At 40.1% G+C, this 23,051-nt stretch overlaps 1 protein-coding gene across 2 annotated transcripts in view; it reads left to right on the forward strand.

The window, feature by feature from the left end:
• The window catches only part of galnt2 (UDP-N-acetyl-alpha-D-galactosamine:polypeptide N-acetylgalactosaminyltransferase 2), a 51,702-nt gene that overhangs the window by 16,449 nt on the left and 12,202 nt on the right, over positions 1-23,051 (forward strand). For both annotated transcript variants that reach the window (XM_088296555.1, XM_088296556.1), the window contains exons 2-5: positions 13,862-13,943; positions 19,796-19,949; positions 21,587-21,685; positions 21,768-21,835. In XM_088296555.1, the coding sequence (XP_088152681.1) occupies positions 13,862-13,943; positions 19,796-19,949; positions 21,587-21,685; positions 21,768-21,835 (403 nt within the window). The remainder of the gene's footprint in view (positions 1-13,861; positions 13,944-19,795; positions 19,950-21,586; positions 21,686-21,767; positions 21,836-23,051) is intronic.

A 23,051-nucleotide genomic window follows, 5' to 3' on the forward strand; every position in this document is an offset into this window, starting at 1 on the left:
AAAATGACCTGCACACGCCACGCAGAAAGCCTCAACAAAATAGCTACGCTAGCAATGCTAAGCTAGCATTAGCACGGCAGGCAAGCCGGTGTTAGCTAGGGCTGCTATGTCAGTAGCATGACCTATTTGTAATGAAGTTTTATCATAAAACAAAATGTTATAGATTTGAAATTATATTGTTTGGATTATTAAATCAATTAAAATTCGGAAAGAGGTGAGAAACAGGTTGAGCAGAAATGTCAATTATGTGTTGCTTCGGAATTCACTTAGCTGCCTGTTTTCCCATTGCTCTACTTCCATTTGCTAGTTTTGGGCCCAGTTGTTGGAAAAACAAGAGATTGTTTTTTTATTTCTTTATTTTATTTAAGCAAAATCCCTGAAGCCCAAATATAACAGGCCGGCGCGAGGCAGCGAAGGGTGCACGGCAAATTTTGACAGCTCGTCAAGTCACGCCATCTGACACCATTGGTTGTTTTTTTTCTCAGCCGTAGTGGTTTTCTTAGACACCTTTTATATAAAATTGCCAAGTCCCCGTTAAAGAAACAAAAGTGGCTATATGGCGGATTTTTTTGCACAATTATAAAATCTATCCATATCAAAGAACACTTCTTAAAAAAGATTTTTACAGCAATGTTCTTAATACAAATTTAACTGCCAAAATGAAAATAATACAGGTTCATTTGTTCATTTGTAATGATGACTTTAGTGGAAGTAAAAACATGACTTAAAAGTCCGCAAACCAGCAGAAATACATCAGTGTAATTCCCATCTGCGGTACTGCATCGATGATTTCATGTTGGAGTGGAACAAGAGGATCATAGCGTTGACCTGCCAGCAGGCTTACTGTATGTTATGTTGCAGTCATGTCGTGAAATGTTGCTTTGGCTCTGCTGTAACCAGGCGAAGGCCAGATGGAGCCTGCGTTATCTCCTGTCAGATGTTTGCTGACATGTTTTAACGCAATCAGGCCTTTGCACGTGTTTCAATTAATTAGAGCTGACATATAAATAAGGAGGGCTGTGAAGGTTATAGAGGTTATATGAACAGATTTTTTTTGTCTGAGCTTACAAACACTGTTTATGCACATAAACACACAAAAGAAGCTGACACCAATTGAATATCTCAGTGCAGCTTTCACAGTGACAAAAACACACCTCTTTCTACCGGCTTACTGGAAACTCTTCTCCTTGTATGGCAAAAGAAAATATTTATGGACTTACAGGATCTCCAAACGCTGTTTTGCGACTTTAGTATTTATCAGCTCTGTAACATTTATGACCTCATCCTTGTTCTGGACGCCTGGCGATAGATTTAATTCTGCCCTTTTCCATGTAAAAGATCTGCATTGTTTTCTCATTTGTAGTAGCAGCACTCACCCTAATTTTGCATAATGAGCTCTCATCATGCAGATTGTCTCACACCCAGCAGATACTTCGTTTTTGTGGTGGGCGTAATCACAGAGCGCGAGTGTGGTCGAGGAGGGAACAGTCATTGAGTGTTCTCTGAGAAGAGGACGAGGCGGGGAGGTGAGCATCAAAGAAAGCAGAGAGGAAGAAGGGGGGGTGTAAGGGTGAAGAAAAGAGAGGAAGCTTGTGGTTGATGAAAGGCTGTGTACAGTCAAGTTAGGTATTTAAAACCCCGCCCACATCAGCCCCGCAGCATCCAGGCCTACGCGGTCCCTCGGCTCACACATATTGGGATGATTCAGCGCTCGTGTCCTATACCTTAGCAGTGCCTCATTGCCCCTCCTGGCGTTGCCTATCGGTCAGTTCCAGCCTTTCCCTGCTCTGGTTTTCGAGTCGGAAATTGCTTTTAATATATTCTGTGCACCATCACTAGTTTTAAACACGGTATTCTGATTATATTATTAATTTGTTTAATTAATTAATAATTAATTAATATTATTAATATATATTAAGCAGAAAAATTCACACTTTTTTTTTAATTCCATCTCAAGAGGCTGGGATTTTGCCTTGTACTGCCACTTGCTGCAGACTGAAAATGACATCACAGTGCCGAATGGGTTTAAATGTCACAAAAGCAAAGCCAAGAAAACTGGTGAGTCATGACGCGGTTCAATGTTGATGTTGACTGCTGACTTGGGCTGGGGATCGATTGAAATTTCCCAAATCGATTTGATTAGATACCATTTCGATTTTTTTATTTTGATTAATTTTTGATTCAATCAAGGATTTCACGCAGCCCCGATTTTTACTTTCGTATGGAAGGCATTCTCAGAAGAACCGATGCTGCAATTCGTACAAACTTGCTCTAACTTGGTGGATTCGTAAAAATATTAACATTTACATTAAGAATTGAAGCCAATGCAGTTAGATTAATCATGTACATTTATTTATGACCTGATAAATACATCTGCCTTCATGTTTGTTGGCGCTGACTTCACTGCTTCCGCCATCTTGTTTTGATACAATACTTTCGCATCGTAACAAGATCTTGTACGCATGCCTTGTACATTTTTGGGTAAAAAAACACATTAAAAGTATCTAGATGGTTTCATGAATCAATATTGGGCTATGAAAAGGAAAATCTATTCAAATTGACATATCAATTTTTTTTTTTTTAAACCCCACCCAACTGCTGACTCGTGTACCCAATACACCTCTGGCATCGAAGCAGAAGTTGAGAAATGGCAAAATGGGACTATGCCATCCCATTTAAAACAAAAAATGTAACATTCAATTAACCAAAGCAATTTGTTAAACACTCCTGTAGAAAAATGTCTTATTGCTTCAAATGATCATATTGTCAGTCATTCACAAGCCACACCGAGCACAATTTTGACTTCCCATGAACTCTTGACTTTTTTATGTTCTCCGGCTTTGCGCTGCCTTTTCTTCAAATCTCTGTTTTGATCCTCTTTCATGTCCTCCCCACCAGGGTCCGTGTTTATCCGACACGCCAAACATTAAAAAAAACAAGCCGCATGTGTGAACGATTCCCTGCTGCAGTGCTACAACAATAGATGACGCGTCAATTGTCCTGCATCTAAGTTCTTTTACGCACTTAAGACATGCTGGGAGGGCAAATGAGCTGATGAGGGTTTTAGTCCATGGCAGCATCAAGATGTGGCACACTATTCATTTTACTGCTTTTCTTTTCTCCCAAAAATATTCTTCTATCGCGTGAAGTCTGCTTTATTCAAACTGAGCAGTTAAGCACTCATCATGGTACGTAGTAGTAGTAAACTAAAACTGAAAAACAAAGGAAGTAGGTAGTGCACAGGTGTCAAACTCAAGGCCCGGGGGCCAGATCCGGCCCACATCATCATTTTACGTGGCCCGAGAAGGCAAATCATTCACAACTTCATGTTTCTTGCTAAAATACAGAAGTTTCAAATTGTCGTTTTAGAAATGTTCAAATATGGCAGGCGTTTTTTCTTTGTTACCAATCAGACTTTTACAAATGAATTGAATTGTAGTTACACAAACAACATTTTCCTGGATTCTGATTTTAAAAACTAGTTATCCATCCGTTTGTTGAGTATACGTAATAATAATAATATGATGATGATTTGTATGGGTTCACTGTCATAATGGCCCACCGAATGCAACCAAAACTATGATGTGGCCCGCGAAAAAAATGAGTTTGCCACCTCTGAGGTAGTCTCACATCAGGAGAGCACGACGCTGTTAAACCAACCACACAAGTTCAACAAAGATAATTGTGACAACAAGGGATTTCTTTATTCCAAGAAGACAACAGACGTCTTGTTAAATTGTTCTTCTCATTTAATTCCCCAAGCACGGTAACTTGCTCCACCCTTTAAAAATTGCATCACTGTTTTGTAGAACGAGATTGCACTGATTTTGATGTAGAGATGGTTTATTCATTTCAGTTCTGGTGCCACATTCACTTTACAAAAATTTCGGAAATCTGGTCAGCCAACAACCAAAATGTATGATTTTTTTTTTTTTTTTTATTTCTATTAATGACATACAGTGCATATTCACAGTAAGTGCAAAATCGAAACTTAAATTAGCTGCTGATACCTTGCCCAAAAAAGCTGCCATGTTAGCTGAAACACACACAAGCAGTTGTCTGTATCAACAAATAGCAACATACCTCCAACTATCAGAATGCACCCAATGTGTTTGTACGTAAATACAAAAATATTGTAATGAGCATGTCCCAATTAGCTCCACAAACTGTTTTGATCTGCACATGAAATTATTGTATGTAACTTAAATGTATGATGCAATGCGTACAGTCGCTTCTACAGCCGGTGTGGGCAAACTACGGCCACATGCGGCCCGTTAAATGTTTTAATCTGGCCCGCCACACTTGGAAAAAAAAATTAAATTGAATAAACCTTGTTAATGTTTTATTTTCTAAATACTGTGGTGTGTCCAAGACAGATATTTTGTTGTAATGCTTTTGTTCATTTTCATTTAAAATGATTTTTTTCTCTCCGATGCGGTGATGTGATCAAAACATTCCATCCATCTGCTCCTGGTCTGGCCCCGCTGTCAAATTTTAGAACCCATTGTGGCTCGCCAATCAAAAAGTTTGCCCACCTGTGTTCTACAGGCATTACATAAACTTTGTTACTGCATTTTTCATCTATGAGCCTGATTGGACCCACCAAGTGGCCATTGGGCTGTACGTTTGTCACTTTTTTAGCGGGAAATGGATCATCTTAAAATCTTTTTGCAACTGAAATTGTGCCAAAATTATACTCTGAGGTTGTGGGAAACAATTATGTACACTGTGCTGCATGATCATAGCTGTAGTTCTTATTTTATCGTACCAGCAGGCTGAATATGGCGCAGTGACTGTTATTACATTGTAATATGCCTAAAATATTCCTTGCACAACATACTGCATGTACCAAATGTGAATTAATTTACGATATTTATACCTCAATTATTTGCATAGTGGGACTTCGGCAGTGCTGTTGTGGAGACATTTCATATTTGCTAAATTACTTGTCAGCTGATTATTCATACGCTTGATGGCTGCGATGCTACAAATATGGAACGCAAGCTTGATTTGGTTGGCACTTTGTTTGCCTGTTTTTCCTAACTTTATAGCTCAAAGCTAAAGGTCAGTTGCTGTCTTTTTGTTTCTGCGCACTCTTGTCTTAGACCGACAATTATGTGTGCCTGTATAGGAATGTGTGTGTGCAGTTTTCTCTGTATGTGTGGGGGTGTGTGTGTGTGTGTGTGCGCGCGCGCGCGCGTTTGTGGGATGCAGATGGGTTTTTGGGAAAGACGCCAGCGCACACAATTGTACCATTGAGCTGTCTTACACCCAGAGTCTCTCCTGCTTACACGCACGTGCACGTGCACGTGCACACACAAGTTGGTGTGACTTGTTGCAGTTTGCTTCGTAACATGTGAGCAAAATGGCTCGGCTGCAAGTTGACAGTGGATTCCCCCCCCCCCTACTTTATTTTTCTTCACGATCTTTCTTGAGGCGAAACAAACCACGAGAGCTCAACATGCGTCCGAGCATGCGTGTCTGTCACGCACATTTGAAAGTCCTGTGATGGTTTGCACAATAACTTTCTGAGGTTGTTGTCTCAGAACTACAGAACAGCACTCTCCATTTTGAATGAGCTCAACTTTGGTTGCTAAGGTCTTTTCAGAGTCTCCGCAGAGCTTTCCCAACTTCTTTTTTTTTTTTTTAACCAATTCCCTTCAAGCTTGCAAGATTTATTGTTCCACGATTGTAAAAACGGTGTGACCCAAGATGTTTGAGGTCAAATGTCATATCTCATCAGTCTCAATCTACAGTGCGTGTTTATTTATCTCACCGCATGTGGTGACAGCTGTCATGATGAACATATGTTGTTAGTTTGTATGGAATGACTTGCGTGTTGAAGAAAATCTGTTCCGAGATGCTGGTCAAACTACCGAATCGTTTGGATGTGGAAAGTCATAGGAAATGTAGGAAGAAAAAAGAAAAAGAAATACATTTTAACATTCAGGGTCACATGGGTAAAAGAAAGTTTTTGGCAACCCCCGAACTAAAACAATAATATACAATGTGACATGCATATCATGTCGAGCGAGATGTCTTAAATGTAAATGCGTTGCTTGATTTGTGCTTTGACCTGGACTTGTTGATGTTATTGTAACATCTGCAGGTTTGTTGTGTGAATGAACACTCGCTATTTGCCTGGCGGACATAATAAATATCTGTTCAGTGTCATGTGAACATGTGGAAGTTGTGAGCTTCAGAGGATTATAAAAAAAAAAAATCAACAATGAGCTTCCGTCACTAGTTTTATGCTTTTTGCTTATTCTCCCCCCCCCCTTTTTTTTAGGAAGCTATACTCTACTGATCGCTTTAAATCCCATCTATTTTCTTTTAGAGATGTTTTTATTTGTTTTTGAGCTTAAGCCAATGCTATTTAATCTTTTTTTTGGCGCCATTCTGTTCTTGGTGTTGTTGTTAGGGTGAATACATTGTTTTTTATCTGTTTGAGATTTTGTTGGCGGTAATTGAATGCATCTCATGCTGTCAAAAGTGAAACTAAAAAGTATGTCTTGCATCTGTCCTTGTTTTTTATTTTATTAATAGGAAGTATAAAACGTGTTTGGATGTTTCGAGATTTAGGGAGTACTAAAGGGTTAATTCCGATTCACGAGGAATTTCAGGTTACATCGTCATCGTAGGAACGCAACTTGTTGGTAAATTGATGACTTCTTGTAAGCAATCAGTGTCATGTGAAGGTATTTGGAACTTGTTTCTGTAACACGACTACATGATTGTGTACATGCTCGATTCATTCATTGATTCTTTATGATTCTCCCCAATTTTAGTGCTTTGCTATTGTGGCATCTGTAAGCAATTTCATCTCCTTTTAGTGGCGGTGGCAGTTCTTCATGTTTTTTTTTTTTTTTTTTCCTTTTTGTGTTAGGGCTCTGTCCCTGTCCCTTGCGACTTACCAGTTCACGAGTGCTCTTCTCCATAATCAACTCGTCATCAGGGACTGAGGCAACGGCATAATGCAGAGTATTTTGGTCAGGGTAATAACTTAGTCAAATTGTGAATGACTTGTTTTTTTTTTTATTGCAATAACGCCAACAAGGTGATTTTTTTTTTGTTTTGTTTTCTTTGTAAAGTAGCAATAATATTTGTCAGGCGTGGGCATATGAACCCCTTCGAGACTCATTTGTGATTCACAGCTACAGTATATAAGGCGGCCCACATAAGCGGTGCACTGGTGCGCATGAGGGCTTGAAATTGAATATTGCACTCCAGTTCAAGTCTGTGACCACGCTTTCGTGAACTCTAAGATAGTTCAGGCCAGGCAACTTCAAATTAAAAGCTCAGTAAGGCATTCATATCAATGCACAGTTTTACGTGTAATTACTTTTATTTTGATGTTGACGCTCACGGCGCGTTGCATACCAACCTATGAACGATCGTTGAGGCGGCTGGCTTGACGATGTTTATCGAACGGGTCGTGCAACTCAATTGTGTTAAAAATGAGTTTAAGGTCTTGTTAGAAAACAGAAATTGTATTGTTTTAATAATGTACCAATGTGTGGCCTTGGTCTAATTATGTTGTAATTAGAAAATAAAAATTAAAAAAAATAATAATTCAGTTATGTTAAATTGACATATCTCCACTCATTAACTCATTCACAACCCGCCGAGTAAAAAAAAAAAAAAAGGATCTTTGACGTATTTAGCCGTCAATGGCAGTAAATGACAGATGTCCCGGAAGTCTCCAAATTAATCAATGAGGTCGTTGGGTCGTTAAAAAAATAAGCACCAAACAAAAACCTCTTGTGTTCATTTGAGAACTATACTAAAAAAAATTATGTGTACCCCCTTGAACAAATTTGACTTGACTTAAAGCTCAATCGGGTTTTTATTTTGCATTTTTGTGGCGGAATTGTATTTGGAGTCAATGTGATAAACAAATATTCATTTGTGACGCAACCTGGTCCCAGGTTAAAGAAGCCTCTGGAATACGGTAATCATACGTGCTTGTTAAATGGAGAAGACCTCACAAATATTCTCTCTCTCTCCCCCAGTTTCCCTCGTTTCTGTGCTTTGGTTACAACAAACCCTGGTATATTTATACATTAATAATTTTTGAATTATTGTATTCTGTGATTGGCTGGCAACTAATAAAAAATGTACCTTGCCTCTCGCCCAAAGCCAGCTTGGATAGTCTCGAGTTCACCCATGACCCTGCGGAGGACGAGCTGGATATATAATGGATGTATGAATTGGATCAAAAGTTCTATCCAAAGTATGTGCTGCGGCAATAGTGAGCGCGGGGAAAAGAATCTTAAAAGCGGTGATGCAGAACCAGACTCAGGGTGGTTGTAATATCTGTACTGACTGGGGGAAGAAGACTATTACTCATCATAATATCCTAAACTAGAGGAAATCGGAGACACAGAGTGTGAAACGTTGCCATGATGTAGTTGTGCTTAAATGTGAAAGACAAGTGCATTATGAGAAACGAACACGGGTGCTTAAATCTGTGCTTGAAAAACAACAACAAAAAACTTCAAACCTCAATTCATCATTTTTATTTTTAAGCCTTTTTGGGACATAACCATTTTGGGCATAAAATCTGAAAGATTATCTTTAGGTGAACTATTGGCAGTATTTCACAGATATTGGTCACCTCCTATCACAGGCCACATACAAGAACAATTAAAAACAGACAAGCATTAATACTCGTTTGCTCCAATTCGAACCCGCTGGCTGCATGCAATCAGGCAAGTTAACCACCACAGTGTCAATAATCTAAACCTGAAGTTGCATTAACATTAAAAAAAGGACAATTTAGTAAATGTGTTAGCCTGCATTACACATAATCTGTCAAACCCCACATATACTGAATGACCACATAATGAAAACGATTCTAAATAAAATTAGATCCATGCATCATATTGCCTTTCTGAGTTTTGCATATGTATTATACTGTCCAACCATTTAAAACACCTTTTTATTTTACAGGGAGGCGGTATTAGATAAACACAACCCTCACCCTTGCTATTGTCAACATGCGTCCACCGTGGAGTACAACTCGGGTTGGAGGTTACCGTTGACGAAAAGACCACGACTTGAAAATTCATGAATGCAAACGGACTCCATCCAAATGTTTGTGTGCGCGCGATAGCTCTTGGCTTCTCTCTGAGTTAATCTGTCATCAACTGTGATCAGATTATCGTGGTTTATACACTGACCATTAGCGGATGAACACAGCTTGCCCACACGCACACATGTACGCTCATCTACACAAAGTTTGCGTGTAACCTTGCTGACTGAACACACAAATGTTTCGCATACAAATATGAGCTCGCACTGACTAAAGTTGTCTCTCTCTCATTCTCTCTCTTGCACTCTCTCTCTCGTAATCTCTCTCTCTCATTCTCTCTCTCTCTCTCTCTCTCCCACTCTCATTCTCGATCTCATTCTCTCTCTCTCTCCCTCTCTCTCACTCTCTCTCTCTCCCTCTCATTCTCTCTCTCTTGCACTCTCTCTCTCTCTCTCTCTGGCTCTCATTCTCTCTCTTTTGCTCTCATTCTCTCACTCTCTCTCTCACTCGGTTTCTCTCACTCGGTTTCTCTCTCTCTCTCTTGCTCGCTCTCGCTCTCATTTTCTCTCTTTCGCTCTCATTCTTTCTCGTTCGCTCTCATTCTCCCACTCTCTCTCTCAATCTCTTTCTCTCTCTCTCTCTCTCTCTCTCTCTCTCGCTCTCTCTCTTTCCCACCCTCTTTCTATCGCTCTCTCTCTCTGTCTCCCCTCCGCCCTCTCTCTCTTGCCAAATCTCTCTCTGTCACACACACACTTAAGCATGCATGCATGCCGTGATGTGTTGGAGGATTTTAAGTTGATCCTATTAGCCAAGCAGCAGGTGTGAGAACACCCAGCAAACATCCTTCACTTGGCATGAAATAGACCAGGGCTATTAATTACTACCTGGTTGAATTGTGCTTTCATACGGTATTTAGCAGGTACTACTACTGTATTTTAATATCTGGATACTATTTCTTACTACTACTAGAATAATTATTGTTATAACATGTCGCTCTTCTTTTTGATCGCAACTCAATATGTCAACGGCAAGGCTCCATTGTTGACTTCAACAAACACAATTTAGAGCGACCAATCAACCTATCATGCATGTCCTTGGAATGTGGGAGGAAACCGGAGTACCCGGAGAAAAAACACTCAGGCACACAGGGAGAACATGCAAAATCCACTCAGGAAGGCCGGAGCCGGAATCGGACGTGCTAACCAGTTGGCCTCCGTGCCTCCCCTAATTCATATAAAGGATGCAAAATAATATTTTGCTCAACGCTTGCATGCACCCTTGAGTTAAAGTTATGATGAGTCATAAATGCATTCATTCATATCAGATGTTAAAATGTCGAAAAGAAACATGGCAGCCTTATTTAAACTTAGATTCAGGCCATTCTAGTTACTTCTGGTTGTAAATTAAATATTTAAATTGTTTTGTGTCAGTGTGTGCACTTTGTTAGTTGTGGGGCTTTGATACACTGCAGGTTCCCATCACATGGGGACGTTTTTGTTCTGGAACTGTCATGTTACATTTAATGACTACCTGTGTCGCAGCCAGAACCAAATTGCTCATCTTTTCTTAAAAGAAAAGGACACATTCAGCACTGAGTATTGATGCTGGACAAAAGCAATGTTGAGATCAATGACAAAAAAAACAAAACAAGTGAAAGCCTTTCAAAAGCCATAACAGAAAAGAAATAAAAGGATAGAACAGGCTGGTCAGTATCATTCACCCATCTATGAAATTTGTTTTGCTGACCATTGCAACAGTCTATGTTTGGGAAAAAAATGCAATTGCAGACAGAAGCATTAAATAAAATCAGGTTGTAAAATCCATCATATGAATTGCAATAACATTACTCCAGCATTTGCCCTCTAAGTTATATCCACAGTAGCTTTTGGAGAGGAAATCATGCCCACGTGTCCACTAAAGTGCTCAACTGTTTTTCATTTTCATTTTAAAGTCTTATGCCATGAATTGCGAAGATTTGTGGTCGCAATCTCAAAATAGGAATCTTGCTCAATGCATTCACTCCATAGAATTTATGGATCCCCTGCGAAAGATGGGACTATATCTTATACATAAAATATATGGAGGAAGCAGACTAACATATCTCCAACAGCTCCTTGCTGTTTTCACTTGCACAAAATAGGAATTGAACCATAACCCTACGTTTCCAAAATTCAAAGATGCTTAGCCACATCAGAAAAAGTCTGCAGACTCCAAACACGGTGAAAGCTAAGTGCAAATGAACATTAAATCGGCTGATTGTGGACCTCAAAACATTCTCCAAAATAATACTCTATAAACAATCACAGCAGTTGTACACAAGTAAAACCGGTTTCATTATTTATTACACACACGCACATATATATATATATATATATATATATATATATATATATGTATGTATATATATATATGTATATATATATATATATATATATATATATATATATATATATATATATATATATATATATATATATATATATATATATATATATATATATATACACACACACACACAACCTAAAGTCACGGTTTGTTGAAATAAATAAATAAAAACATTGCAACTTAAATCCAATACAGTACCTTTTTTTTATCCTGCCAAATATGTTCAAATGTAGTTGTACATTAGCCTAATTATGGTCCAGGCAACACTGATTAATTTCCAACTCAGTGACTGTGTGAATGGTTGTCGACCTGAGTTTGGCTGGTGACCAGTTCAGAGTGTAGTTCGCCTGGTGCCCAAAGAAAGCTGAGATTGACATTCCTACTACCTGCAAAAGAATCGGCGGTATCGAAACAGATAGTTGTGTTAGGCTTGCTTCTGTGTTGCAATGACAAACGATTCAAAATGAAATGTGAATCCTTGTTGTTGAAGACACACATGGTCTCTGTGTATTCCTTCTCGAGTTAAATTGACACACAGCCCATTTTTAATTATTTATAACGGCTTTTAGGGTCTAATGATGTGCTAGCATGGTTTAAGGGACTTTCCAACTTGGCTGAATTCCCCTCGAAAATGTCCAGCGGTTAGAAAATTGGGTTTCAATGTGACATCACTTTTGTTCCACTGACGTTGCTCACTTGGCTCTGTTGCAAGGACCCCATGCGTGAGCTATTAAAATGCTACTGGAAGCCATGCTTGCATGGCTCGCGTTGCATGCTGCCAATAAATCCAGATGCCGATGGGGTGGTGTTTTCACTTGGGAGGGGGTGTTCCCGTGAGCAAGTTTGAGATACCGCTCTTTTTATGCGAGCAGGCAGTGAATTGCAAAACATTTTAAGAATCATTTGACAGTTTTTGTTAGCGCTGCTGGATGACGCTCAGAAAGAAGAACATAAGCGATTGACTCAAGTTTAGACGTGAGGGAAAGCCACTTGGCGGACTTCAGTAGCTGATGCCTGTCATCTTAAGCGGCTGTGAAATAATTTACAGTGGTGTCACAGAGCCACAATGAAAGATGTCAGCCCGTGTAAATCTGCTTGTACTTCTGATACAATATTGGGTGGCAGGGAGTTGGATAAAAATGACAGAATGGATTGTACAACTTTCATTTTCATTGAGAAAAAGACTATGGTGGTCTTGTAATTTTATTCTACATTGAATGTCATGTCACTTTCTGGAAGTGTATTTATTTCCATCCTCACTTGCAATATGTGACAAACTGTGTGAAAAACAAACAATTGTAAAAGTGTGTGGGGTTTTTTTCGTTTGTTTTTTTAGTGGCACACTGCATATTCGTGGTTTGACAACCTGGAATCAACTCTAAGATTTTGTGAAATAGTTTGAATTTTTGGGAGGGTAATTTTTTTTTCTCCCCAACTCATTTTTAATGGGTATCAATTCACAGATTTTGGCTATTTGTGGGATGGCCCATCCACTATGAAGACCGAGAGTGTCCTCAGTGAGCTGCAGTTACTTAATTTGTATTTGCAGAGGATAAAGAATCTATGCTCATGAGTATTTGTCGTTTTCTGCCTACATATGTTCAAATATCAATTTCTTTACGGGTTATAACACCCATAAAGTTGATGCGTTTTGTTAACAGTCTAAGGCGATTTGCATTATCATTGCGCTAAATGCATATAGAGATGCATATACTGTACATGTTTGACTGGGAATGGAAATAAATAGCTGTAGAGTTTACTGCTTCCATATCATGCTTGTTACTTGTATCTTAAATTTTTGCTCAACACTCAAGGCAGGAAATCAGTTGAACGTTGGCTCAAAAAAACTCCCAAGTTGGGTCACTCGTATCTCAAGGCACTATAATGTATCGCTCGCTATATGTATGAGTAAATGTATTCTGTATAATGTGACATGTAAAATGATCAAAGGCTCATCAACCAATCAAGTTGAGTTGCATCATATATCCTTTAACACACGATTGTCCATAATGTCTCGTAAATGAAATAAGGGGATCTCTCCCTCAATGTAAACTGTCTGAAAGTGACGACTGAATAAAAGGAATTAATGATCTATGACGTACTGTTTGGTGACTATTGAAGATTCCATGAAGGGAATGAAATCTTTTCAGCGACAAATATTCCTCTGACTTTTGACTTTATATCTAGCATTTATGTACACTGAAAAGCAACAGGTTTTCAAAAGAAACCTGCCGAGCAAATTGTTGCGTGCTGTTCCCTGCAGTCTAGACTTCCAATAGCCGTGTCTCACATTACATTGATCCAGTGACTTTATTTTAAGTGCTAGGGTGGCTCATGAGGACAATAGAAACATGTTTGCTAAACTTGTTCCTTTCTAGAATGACTGTTTGAAACATTTTTTTCCAAGCTCAGCATGTTTTTCTTTTTTTTTTTTCTTTTCAGGATGACTGGGACTCAAGTTACTCGTCCGGCCGACACAGAGCTCGCAACTCCGATGACAAGACTCAGGAAGTTCTGCCGCCTGGTAAGACTCTTACTCATAATTCATCCCGATCATGTCAATAGATTGTTGCTGGAAATGCAAAAAGAGAAGGTTCCAACTTGGAATGTTACAGTTTCGTGACCGCAGTGTATTCCGCCAGGCATTCTTCAATTGGTTGTAGGATCAAGGATCCTTTCATAACTTTCTGTTAAAAACTTCATTTCATAAACCAGTGACTAAAATAGAAAGGATTTCTGAAAACGCAACTTTGGTCTTTTTTGAACCCCTTCATTGTTGTTAAAACTTCAAATAAATTTACACTTGGCTCTGGGAATGGACTTATTGAGTATTGGTGGACAGTGCGACCTTGTTCGTCCAGTCTCGTGACACATTAGTTTGGTTCTCTGTACCTTTCTGACTAAGGCCTGATTGTGCTCGATGCCTGCCCTGGAGCTTCATGTTTTACCCAACTACAAATTTTTGAACATTTTACTCATTTGTACCCCCCCCCCCTTTGTACCTATATAGTCTTATGACAGTATTTTAACAAAGCTTGTAGCCAAAACAAAGCTGACATTCCAGTTCTCCATTGGTTGATATGCGTAATTCCACTGGGAACACAATTTTTCTTGAGTTTGGTCTGAACGCTGTATTTAGAAATTTTTTGGGTGCGGAATTCAAAACTGATTTCAGGTTTTTCTCATCAGCAAGCTTTGCACAGGCTTGTTAACGATCCCTCATTTTAATCAGGTGTGTTGACGCGAGGGAAACATCTAAAACAGGCTGGATATGGGCTACAGAGGACTGGATTTAGAGAAACACCGTCTCACTTCCTACTATGCTAGCTTTCTGTTTGCAGATATCGATAGCACTGACATATTGGGAGCTGCACACACCTCTCACCACACTGCCTCTTTAAGTTTTGCTCCGAATTAAAATGGAACTCAACAGAATTTCTTTTTCAAATAGTGTCATAAGTAAATTCCTGATTTCCATCCTTGGATTGATTCTAGAGGACCAGCATGATCAGATGATTTCACAATTTTTCCTCATTTCCAAATATGATCGACCACACGTCATCTTGTCAAGAATCCAGACATTAAAAAAACATGTATTTATTTATTTATTTATTTATCCACCCTTCAAATCCACCAATGTGAAATGTATGCGAAGGTGACCAGGGAAGTGTCCTGCTGCTGTCTTTTAAATGAATCCTTCTCGAGCAACACCTTTTGACCTGCTCGATCTTAGCCAGCTGGCTTTATAATCAAGCCCAGTGTGGGCCCGGTGGTAACCTTACGACCCTTAATAATAATAATAATAATATTCCCTTTATTAGTCCCACAATGGGGAAATTCGAGATTCGAACCCAGGCCTCCTGGGGAGACTGGGTCCTGAACGCGGCGCCTTAGACCACTCGGCCATCCTGGCAGCCAAGAGAGGGGACCCCAAGTTTGCCCATGCGGTGAAAAGTTTCACCGTGTGAGACGACATATTGCCACGATAATTTGCAGCCTTCATCCCCATACTGAAATAATTCATACAATATGAATAACTAAAACAATTATAAAAAAAAAAAAAACTTCCTTCACATTATTCCAAACAGGCTGCAGCGCGTAAACATAGCAATTTGGCTGACACCTATCTTTATTTATTTTAGTCGTAAAAGCAAGCTACAGTGGGGTCTGCTATATCTATCTACATCGAATTGTTGGGGTTTGTTGTTGTGGTTTTACAAAATAAAAACTGCAAGACAGATGCATTGCAGCTGTGTCTGGAAAGTGTATGTATCTGCAGTGTCCGCACAAACCGAATCATTTCCTCCTCCTCATGATGTGGTCAGCCGTTCAAAGAGTTCTTGATCAGTGTTACAAGTTTCCCAGCCTCTTTGACCTTCATACATGTAACCCAACTAGTAACAGAAAAGACAATCCACTTCTCTTGGCAGTCTGATGGTTGAAATTCCATTGCAATATGTCCGCAAACCCAGCTATGCATCTCCACCCACTGTTTCCAGAAACAACATCCGAATCCAAAAGCAGAGCAGATTTAAAAAGTCATAGCTGAGCGACTTGTCATGCCGTTCTCATCTGGAGCCTTGCTCGGATCTGTCGCCCCTCCCAACTCTCTCCCTCCCACACAGTACGTGTGGCCCATGAAAATCTGACTGCATGCAAATTGATTGATCCATGAGTGGAAATGGATTCTAATTTGACTGGAAATGGGGGGGGGGGGGGGGTTAACTTCAGTATAACAGTATTCCTCAAAATATTTTGAAGACAAGCGAGAGAGTGGTTGGGACAGAATGTGTTAAAAAAGTCATTAAAAAATATATTAAAAGCATGGAGAGCAATACGCCTTCATGGGTGGTCTTGGAGACTACGCATTTAAAAAATCAAAAGTGTGTCGCTTAATAGATTTGGTGTTCAAATAAGTGAATTTAAATTGAACATTAGAAAAATGAACAGCTTTTAAGCAAATGCTTGGAGATGGAATCCCCTGCTGCTTTTTAAACAGTCCCAGTCTGCCTTCTATTGATTCCACATGGATTTCTCAATTCGCTTGCAAATGCCTTAAGCAAAGGAACGGAAATAATTTTCATCCAAGCTTGTGGCATTTGTTCTGTATTTGTCATCATCTGAGCAAACGAAACAAAAACTATATATACATTTTTTTTTATATCGCTGTTTTTCATTTCACCACATATTCAAACAATTTATTTTAAATTTGCGATCGTTGAACTTAAATCGTCACGCATCTATTAACCACGCGTAATAAAAAGGCATTATTCATACTGTATCAGGGAGTGAAAGACGAGACATAGTGGTGTGCAGGAATGGAGTGAAATGAGTGGGTTGGTGGAGTTCCACTGGATGCCTTTGGAATAGTTACACGGGGGAGCCCTGTCTGCCATGCCCCATCAGTATGACAACACCACAGCATCGTGGGATTTCCAGAAAATCCTGCAAGCCAACACAAACAGACAGTCAGAAGAGGCTAAGAGTGGAAAGAGCTCAGCGAGCGAGAGGCCAAGGGAGAGAAGTGCAAACTGTTCAAACTGTGCATTATTCACAAGTGGGGGGGGGGGAATCCAGACATGCAAACCGCAAGCCAGTTCCATAGGGGATGCACTCGAAAAGATGGCCTCAGGGAATTTTTAAAAAAATTCATATCACATGAATGAGGTATCCTGTGGTTGAGACTGTGTACATCTAATCAAGTGTGTTAGCTCCGAAAGAGAGACTGTAGGCGGTAAAGGCCTTCAAGGCCTTCTCTGCTGGCCTAACATAATCAAGAAATCATGGTCATATTCTTCATATTAATGTCATATTATATCCTAGTGTTGTATTTTTAGTGAAAGTTTTTACCCAATCAGAATTCAGCTAGCTCGTGTCGCCAGGCAGATTTCATAATACCAGTAGCACGCACTATTCGTCCAAGGCCTTCAGAAAAATTGTGAGTGCATCTATTCTGTCAGTCAATTCGCTTTCAGAGTTGATTGACAATTGCGATAGCCAATCAGATCACTAGTTGGTTACAGTGAGCCTTCTCGCTGGCCTTACGCTCAAGGTGATGAACGTGGCTTGTGATTGGATACTCACTCGTGGGGGGGGGGGCAGTGCAATGCGGAATCAACAGTCGTTAAAAAATCCAGAATTATATTCTTGCTTTTTTTTAAACCACAAAGGCCGAAGGAGGGAAAAGTGTGGATTTAATTGCAGATACACTTGCGAGGCCATTTTCAATACAGACCTTTCATTCAGTACTGTGCAAGTGTGTTTTTGTACATTATTTGTCCAGCGATGCGGTCATAAATGATGGTATTATGAGGGGGATTCATAAACGCAGCTATGGGGTGAGCTAAAGTGAGCCTCGAACCCAGAACCTTCCAGTTGCGAGACAACCACTACAACCATTTGTCCTATTTGAATGTCACTGGAAACGATGCTCACTTCTGTCCCCAAATGAAAAATTATACTCTCCTTGTTGTGCCTCTTCTTAGTCACAAGATATGCTGCTAATTTCTGAAACTACCACTTTCCACTTTGTGGTAACACAAACACAAAAAACACTTTTGTTCAGAGTTCATCAATTTTCAGTGGACTGTCTTCGACTGAGGTCTTGTGGTTAGAACGGAAATGATATAAATGTCATCAAGGGCTTGTAGCATTTGAGATCATCTGATGCGCTGTGGGAAATTATGTAGCCATCCATTCATCCATTTTCTGAAACTTATCCTCAGCAATCTATTGCGAGTTAATCTTCCAAAATATTAAATAGATAACTCTAACTACATCTCCTTTGAGTTACTAAACAGGCCCAGATTTCACACAGTCAATTTGTGAGTAAATTGAAACTTGATCATGATTTCAGTACATTGTTACCCAAAGCGTACGATGCAGACAATTAAGAGGTGGACTGGATGAAATGCAAATTATTTGGGGACAACAAGTTGAAGCATTAATTAATGGCTGCCACGGAGCTCCAATATCAGCAAGGACATCTTGTTGCCGTGTCTCAAAGGCGTCGCGTTCCACTCACAGGCTGATCACTGTGCGCCCCGACTAGTTAACATGCGTGTCGCATACACATCCTGTCAAGTTAGACACATGCACACGTTTCGGTTGTCACCTCTCATCCTCGTCAACGTTCCCTTCCCTTCTTTGTCTCCGCCTGCCATTCCATGCACTCGCCTCCGTTGACGGATAGTATAATCTCACAGCGCCATACGCTTTCACACAAGTCATTACCATTGCAGCAGCGTTCAGCTAATTAGCCGTGGTCTTATTAGAGTGTGTCTCAGTGGTCGTGATTAACTGGGAAATCAAGCCTTTTTTTTCTGTTTTGCCATCTCGGTAACCAGGGCAACGTCCTTTTGATTGTTTGCAGGTTTCTCAACTCGCACATTATCAGCCAGTGTTTTCATATTTATTTTCCCCCACCCTGTTTATACGTACAAAATATTTCACAGGAGCTCAGCAGCTTTCTTCTTAGACAGCTCTAAAGTGTTCTTGCATCAACCCCTGTTGCATTTTATATTCCAACTGATGTATAATCCCCATTCTAGCCGAGACACATTTGTGGAGATTCGGAATCTTTGGAGGCTTTAATGATATGGAAATTTATTGGATGCGTTTCACTACAAAGTGGGACTGAGAATTTAAACTCGGAGTAAGTCAAGACATACTGGTAACTACTTTGTTATTACAACTAACCTTGGAATATACGAAACTCCTGTTTTTGTGTCAATGTCATGTTGGGAACAATACTGCTGTCCCAAGTTGTTCATCTTTTACCTGTTGAGACTGAATCAACAATGCTTGTGCAGGTTGCTGCTGAGCCGTGTGCTTCATTTATTCTCCATTATGTCAAGACAGTTAATCAACAATAATTCCACACGATTGACAGAATTTTCAGCGACCAATCAGCCACTTATGCCCCCATGCATCCATCTGAACACATTAGCTGTAAACCAACTTTGTCAATGGTCCCTGTAGAGCTCGGGTGTCAAACTCAAGGCCCGAGGGCCAGTTCTGGCCCGTGACATGATTTTTTTTTTTTGGCCCGCGATGAGCAAATCATGTTCATCAACTATCTGTTTCTAGCGCATTTTCTTCACTTTTAACTACATTGAGATGAAATATTGCCATTTATTTGTTTATTTGTCAATCATCCCCTTTTAAAATAAATTGAAGAATTGTTGAACAAACCGTTACTGACTGGCTATGTGAAAACAGACATTTATTTGGGTTCACAGTCATAATTGCCCTCTGAGGGAAACCATAACTATGATGTGCCCCGTCCACAAAAATTCGTTTGACACCCCTGCTGTAGAGTGTCAATAAAGCACAAGAGTTGTTTTTCATGCTTATTGTTTGTGTCTCTGTGTCCAGGTAAGGTCCGCTGGCAGGACTTTGACCAGGATCTGTATGTTGGAGCCACTGTGGTCCGACCAGGTCAGGACCCTTACGCAAGAAACAAGTTCAACCAGGTGGAGAGCGATAAGCTCCGTATGGACAGAGCTGTGCCGGATACCAGACACGACCAGTATGTACTGTCAATTCAATTTTACTGCAAGACCACACTCTGCATTTTCATGACCCAAAATCTACACACGCAGTACTTTGGCAACAGAGGACTTTTTTCAGCTCATCCATCCGTTTTCTCCCGCTTATCCTGTTCATGGTGAGCTGGAGCCGATCCCAGCTTTAATCACAAGATGTTTTTTTTTTTTAATTCATCTCAAATTGACGCTTTAATTTTGACTGCTCTATTAGTTTTGGGAGGCAACCGTAGTACAGTACCTGCAAAACAAAAATCCGCACAAACAACTGAGAAAACGTGCAAACTTCACACAGGAAGGCAGACATTCTGGTAACCACATATGTCACGGTGTGTATTTACAGTATTATATTGAGCGTAAATCTGTAAGTAGCCTGTTATTATCCTGCCTTGACTGAGGCCTTTTAAGTGCTATTGTAGTCTCAAATTAAATGCACCCAACCTTTTTTTTTTTCTGGCTTCACTTAAATTTGCTCTACAGACAGATGTTAGTTGTTCTCTTTAACTTTTAAATACATCATTCCCCCCCCCCAGTCCTGCTGTTGTCACACTGCAGGCAAAACCCATTCGCTTTGATCACTCTCCTTGAAGTCGTTCCATTACAGCAGGACGATTAGCATCTGCTTTACGGCTTCTCCGCTTCACCATCCCATTGTACTTCATTTGATAACATTTTCCGAGCGATGCCGATCTTGCTTTTATAGCTCATTAAACAAACATTATGTTCTTTCTATGTTTGCTGCCAACACTCCCCCTCTGTCTATTCATCAGCGAGGTATAATTTTTATTGATTTTTTTTTTTTTTTTAACTTTGAGTCCGCCCACAGAAACCACGCCACTAAGAGTGTTTTTAGAGTGACAGTGGTCATGCCCCCACTGATGCTCTGACCTAACGTGGCCAGCTAAAGCCATTAGCCCACTCAAAGAGCACGGATGTGTCTCGTATTGATTTTGCGGTTTGCCCGGCGTGCAGCCGCTCTCGATGGGGAGAGGCCCGAAAAAGACGGACGGATGCCAGGGTCCTCTCAGGCCAGGGTCTCATTGCTGTTTTTAACACAGAATAATAAGAAGTTAAGGGTTTCTCATAAATGAGTCACACCCAAGTTGTTGTCTGCCACTGTGATGAGTGAGTGGATGTTAATTTCAGCTTGATTTAGTGACATATTGACTCGTTAATGATGCTGTGACAGAGATAGAACAGACGCAAAGGACCACACACACACACACACACACTCACACGCACTCCAATCCATTTCCTGAGCTTTCACTTTTCTGAACAACATGCATATCAAAAGTCGTATGTGTGTATGGCGGATTTTTAATTGGATGTTTGTCGTGGTCGGGGTCAGACACGATGAGAAGCGGTTGCTAATGAGGTCATGGTCCTCAGCTGCTTCTGTCTTGTCGCTCTTCCTCAGTGTCTCAAGTTCTCCATTGTTATTCACGTGCGTCTCTGGCGAAACACCATGTCAGTTCCAGCTCCCGTAAAGCATAATTTGTACGAGTGCACCCTTGTGTTAATGCGCACTGAACCATGAACATTGTATCCACCAGCGCCTTCCCATTTCCCATTTTTATTTGTACGCAAATGCGCAAGGGAATGTTGGCTTGTGTGTGCGTAGTTGCAGACATAAGCAGTGGAAGTCGGACCTGCCGGCTTCGAGTGTGGTCATCACCTTCCACAATGAAGCCCGCTCCGCTCTGCTGCGCACCGTTGTCAGGTACGGGAATGCTTTTTTTTTTTTGTTAGTGTTCCACGTGGGATCCAGATGTTTTATTTCATCGTTCTTGTTCTCGCTTCAGCGTCTTGAAGAAAAGTCCTGCTCACTTGGTCAAAGAGATCATCTTGGTTGATGACTACAGTGATAATCGTAAGTATTGAATTGATTCTGGGTGTGACGAGAATGGAATTGAATTACTTACCTTGATGACTTGGGCATGGATCGGAGGTGTCTACTTTTTGAGTCGAGTCTAAAAAAACTAGTGAAAGTGTTCTGGTTTTTTTTGTTTGTTTTTTTTATTGTGTTTTTTCTCATGGAGGCAACAATTCAACACCCAGCTGCCGAACTGCACTTTTCTATTTTTGTAAACGGATCTATGCATGTGTGTGGATTGTGTGCAGCTTATCAGAAGCTAATGCTGGCGGTTAACGCTAATCTGCGCTAACACGCTACATTTTGGCTTTGACTCATGGTTGGACTTTAGCCATCGCTTGACAGTGGTAGCTCTTTTTCTAGTCTACCGTAGCTTCCAAGTAAAGGTGGTGAAAGTTGGTTTGGGGGCGGCATTGTTTAAATTAGAATGGTTTGCCTTTTGACATTCATTTAACAAGTAATTAAAAAGTCCAATTTCCATGACATGTCCTCTTTAATGATGAGCTTTGATGAACTAATGTGGAGACGTCGTCATTTCTAGTGGAGCATTCTAGAGTGCACTACTTGGCTGCAACTTGAGGAAACGCGAGTGAGCCTCTATCAACTAATGTGACTAGAACATCTCAGCAATGGGAACTTGAGCATGCATTGGCACTGAAACATGTTTTGCATAGTGTGTTTTGCAACTGTCAAGCAATTAAAATTTGTAACTAATTAATTGCAAAAAATCCGTAATTAATTGTGATTCATCACATTTTTCAACTTCTGTTTTTGTGAAGCTTGTAACAGGTATTTACTTGAACGATATCTTGTAATGAATGTGAAATCACCAAATATTAAGTATTTTCAATTCTAATAGTTTTTTTTTTTTTATTCTTGAATATGATCTAAACCAGTGGTGGGCAAACCTTTTGATTGGCGGGCCACAATGGGTTCTAAAATTTGACAGAGGAGCCGGACCAGGAGCAGATGGATGGAGTGTTTTGGTCACCTCACCTCATTGGAGGAAAAAAAATACATTTAATTTTAAATTAAGGTGAACAAAAGCATTACAACAATATGTCTTTGACACACCACAGTATTTAGAAAATAAAACATTAACAAGGTTTATTCATTGAATTTTTTTCCAAGTTCAGTGGGCCGGATTAAAACGTTTAACGGGCCGCGTGTGGCCCCTGGGCCGTAGTTTGCCCACGCCTGATCTAAACAGAGA

The sequence above is a fragment of the Idiotropiscis lumnitzeri genome, chromosome 5, assembly GCF_059441095.1.
Source record: "Idiotropiscis lumnitzeri isolate Australia: NSW breed Sydney's pygmy pipehorse chromosome 5, RoL_Ilum_1.0, whole genome shotgun sequence".
NCBI lineage: Eukaryota > Metazoa > Chordata > Actinopteri > Syngnathiformes > Syngnathidae > Idiotropiscis > Idiotropiscis lumnitzeri.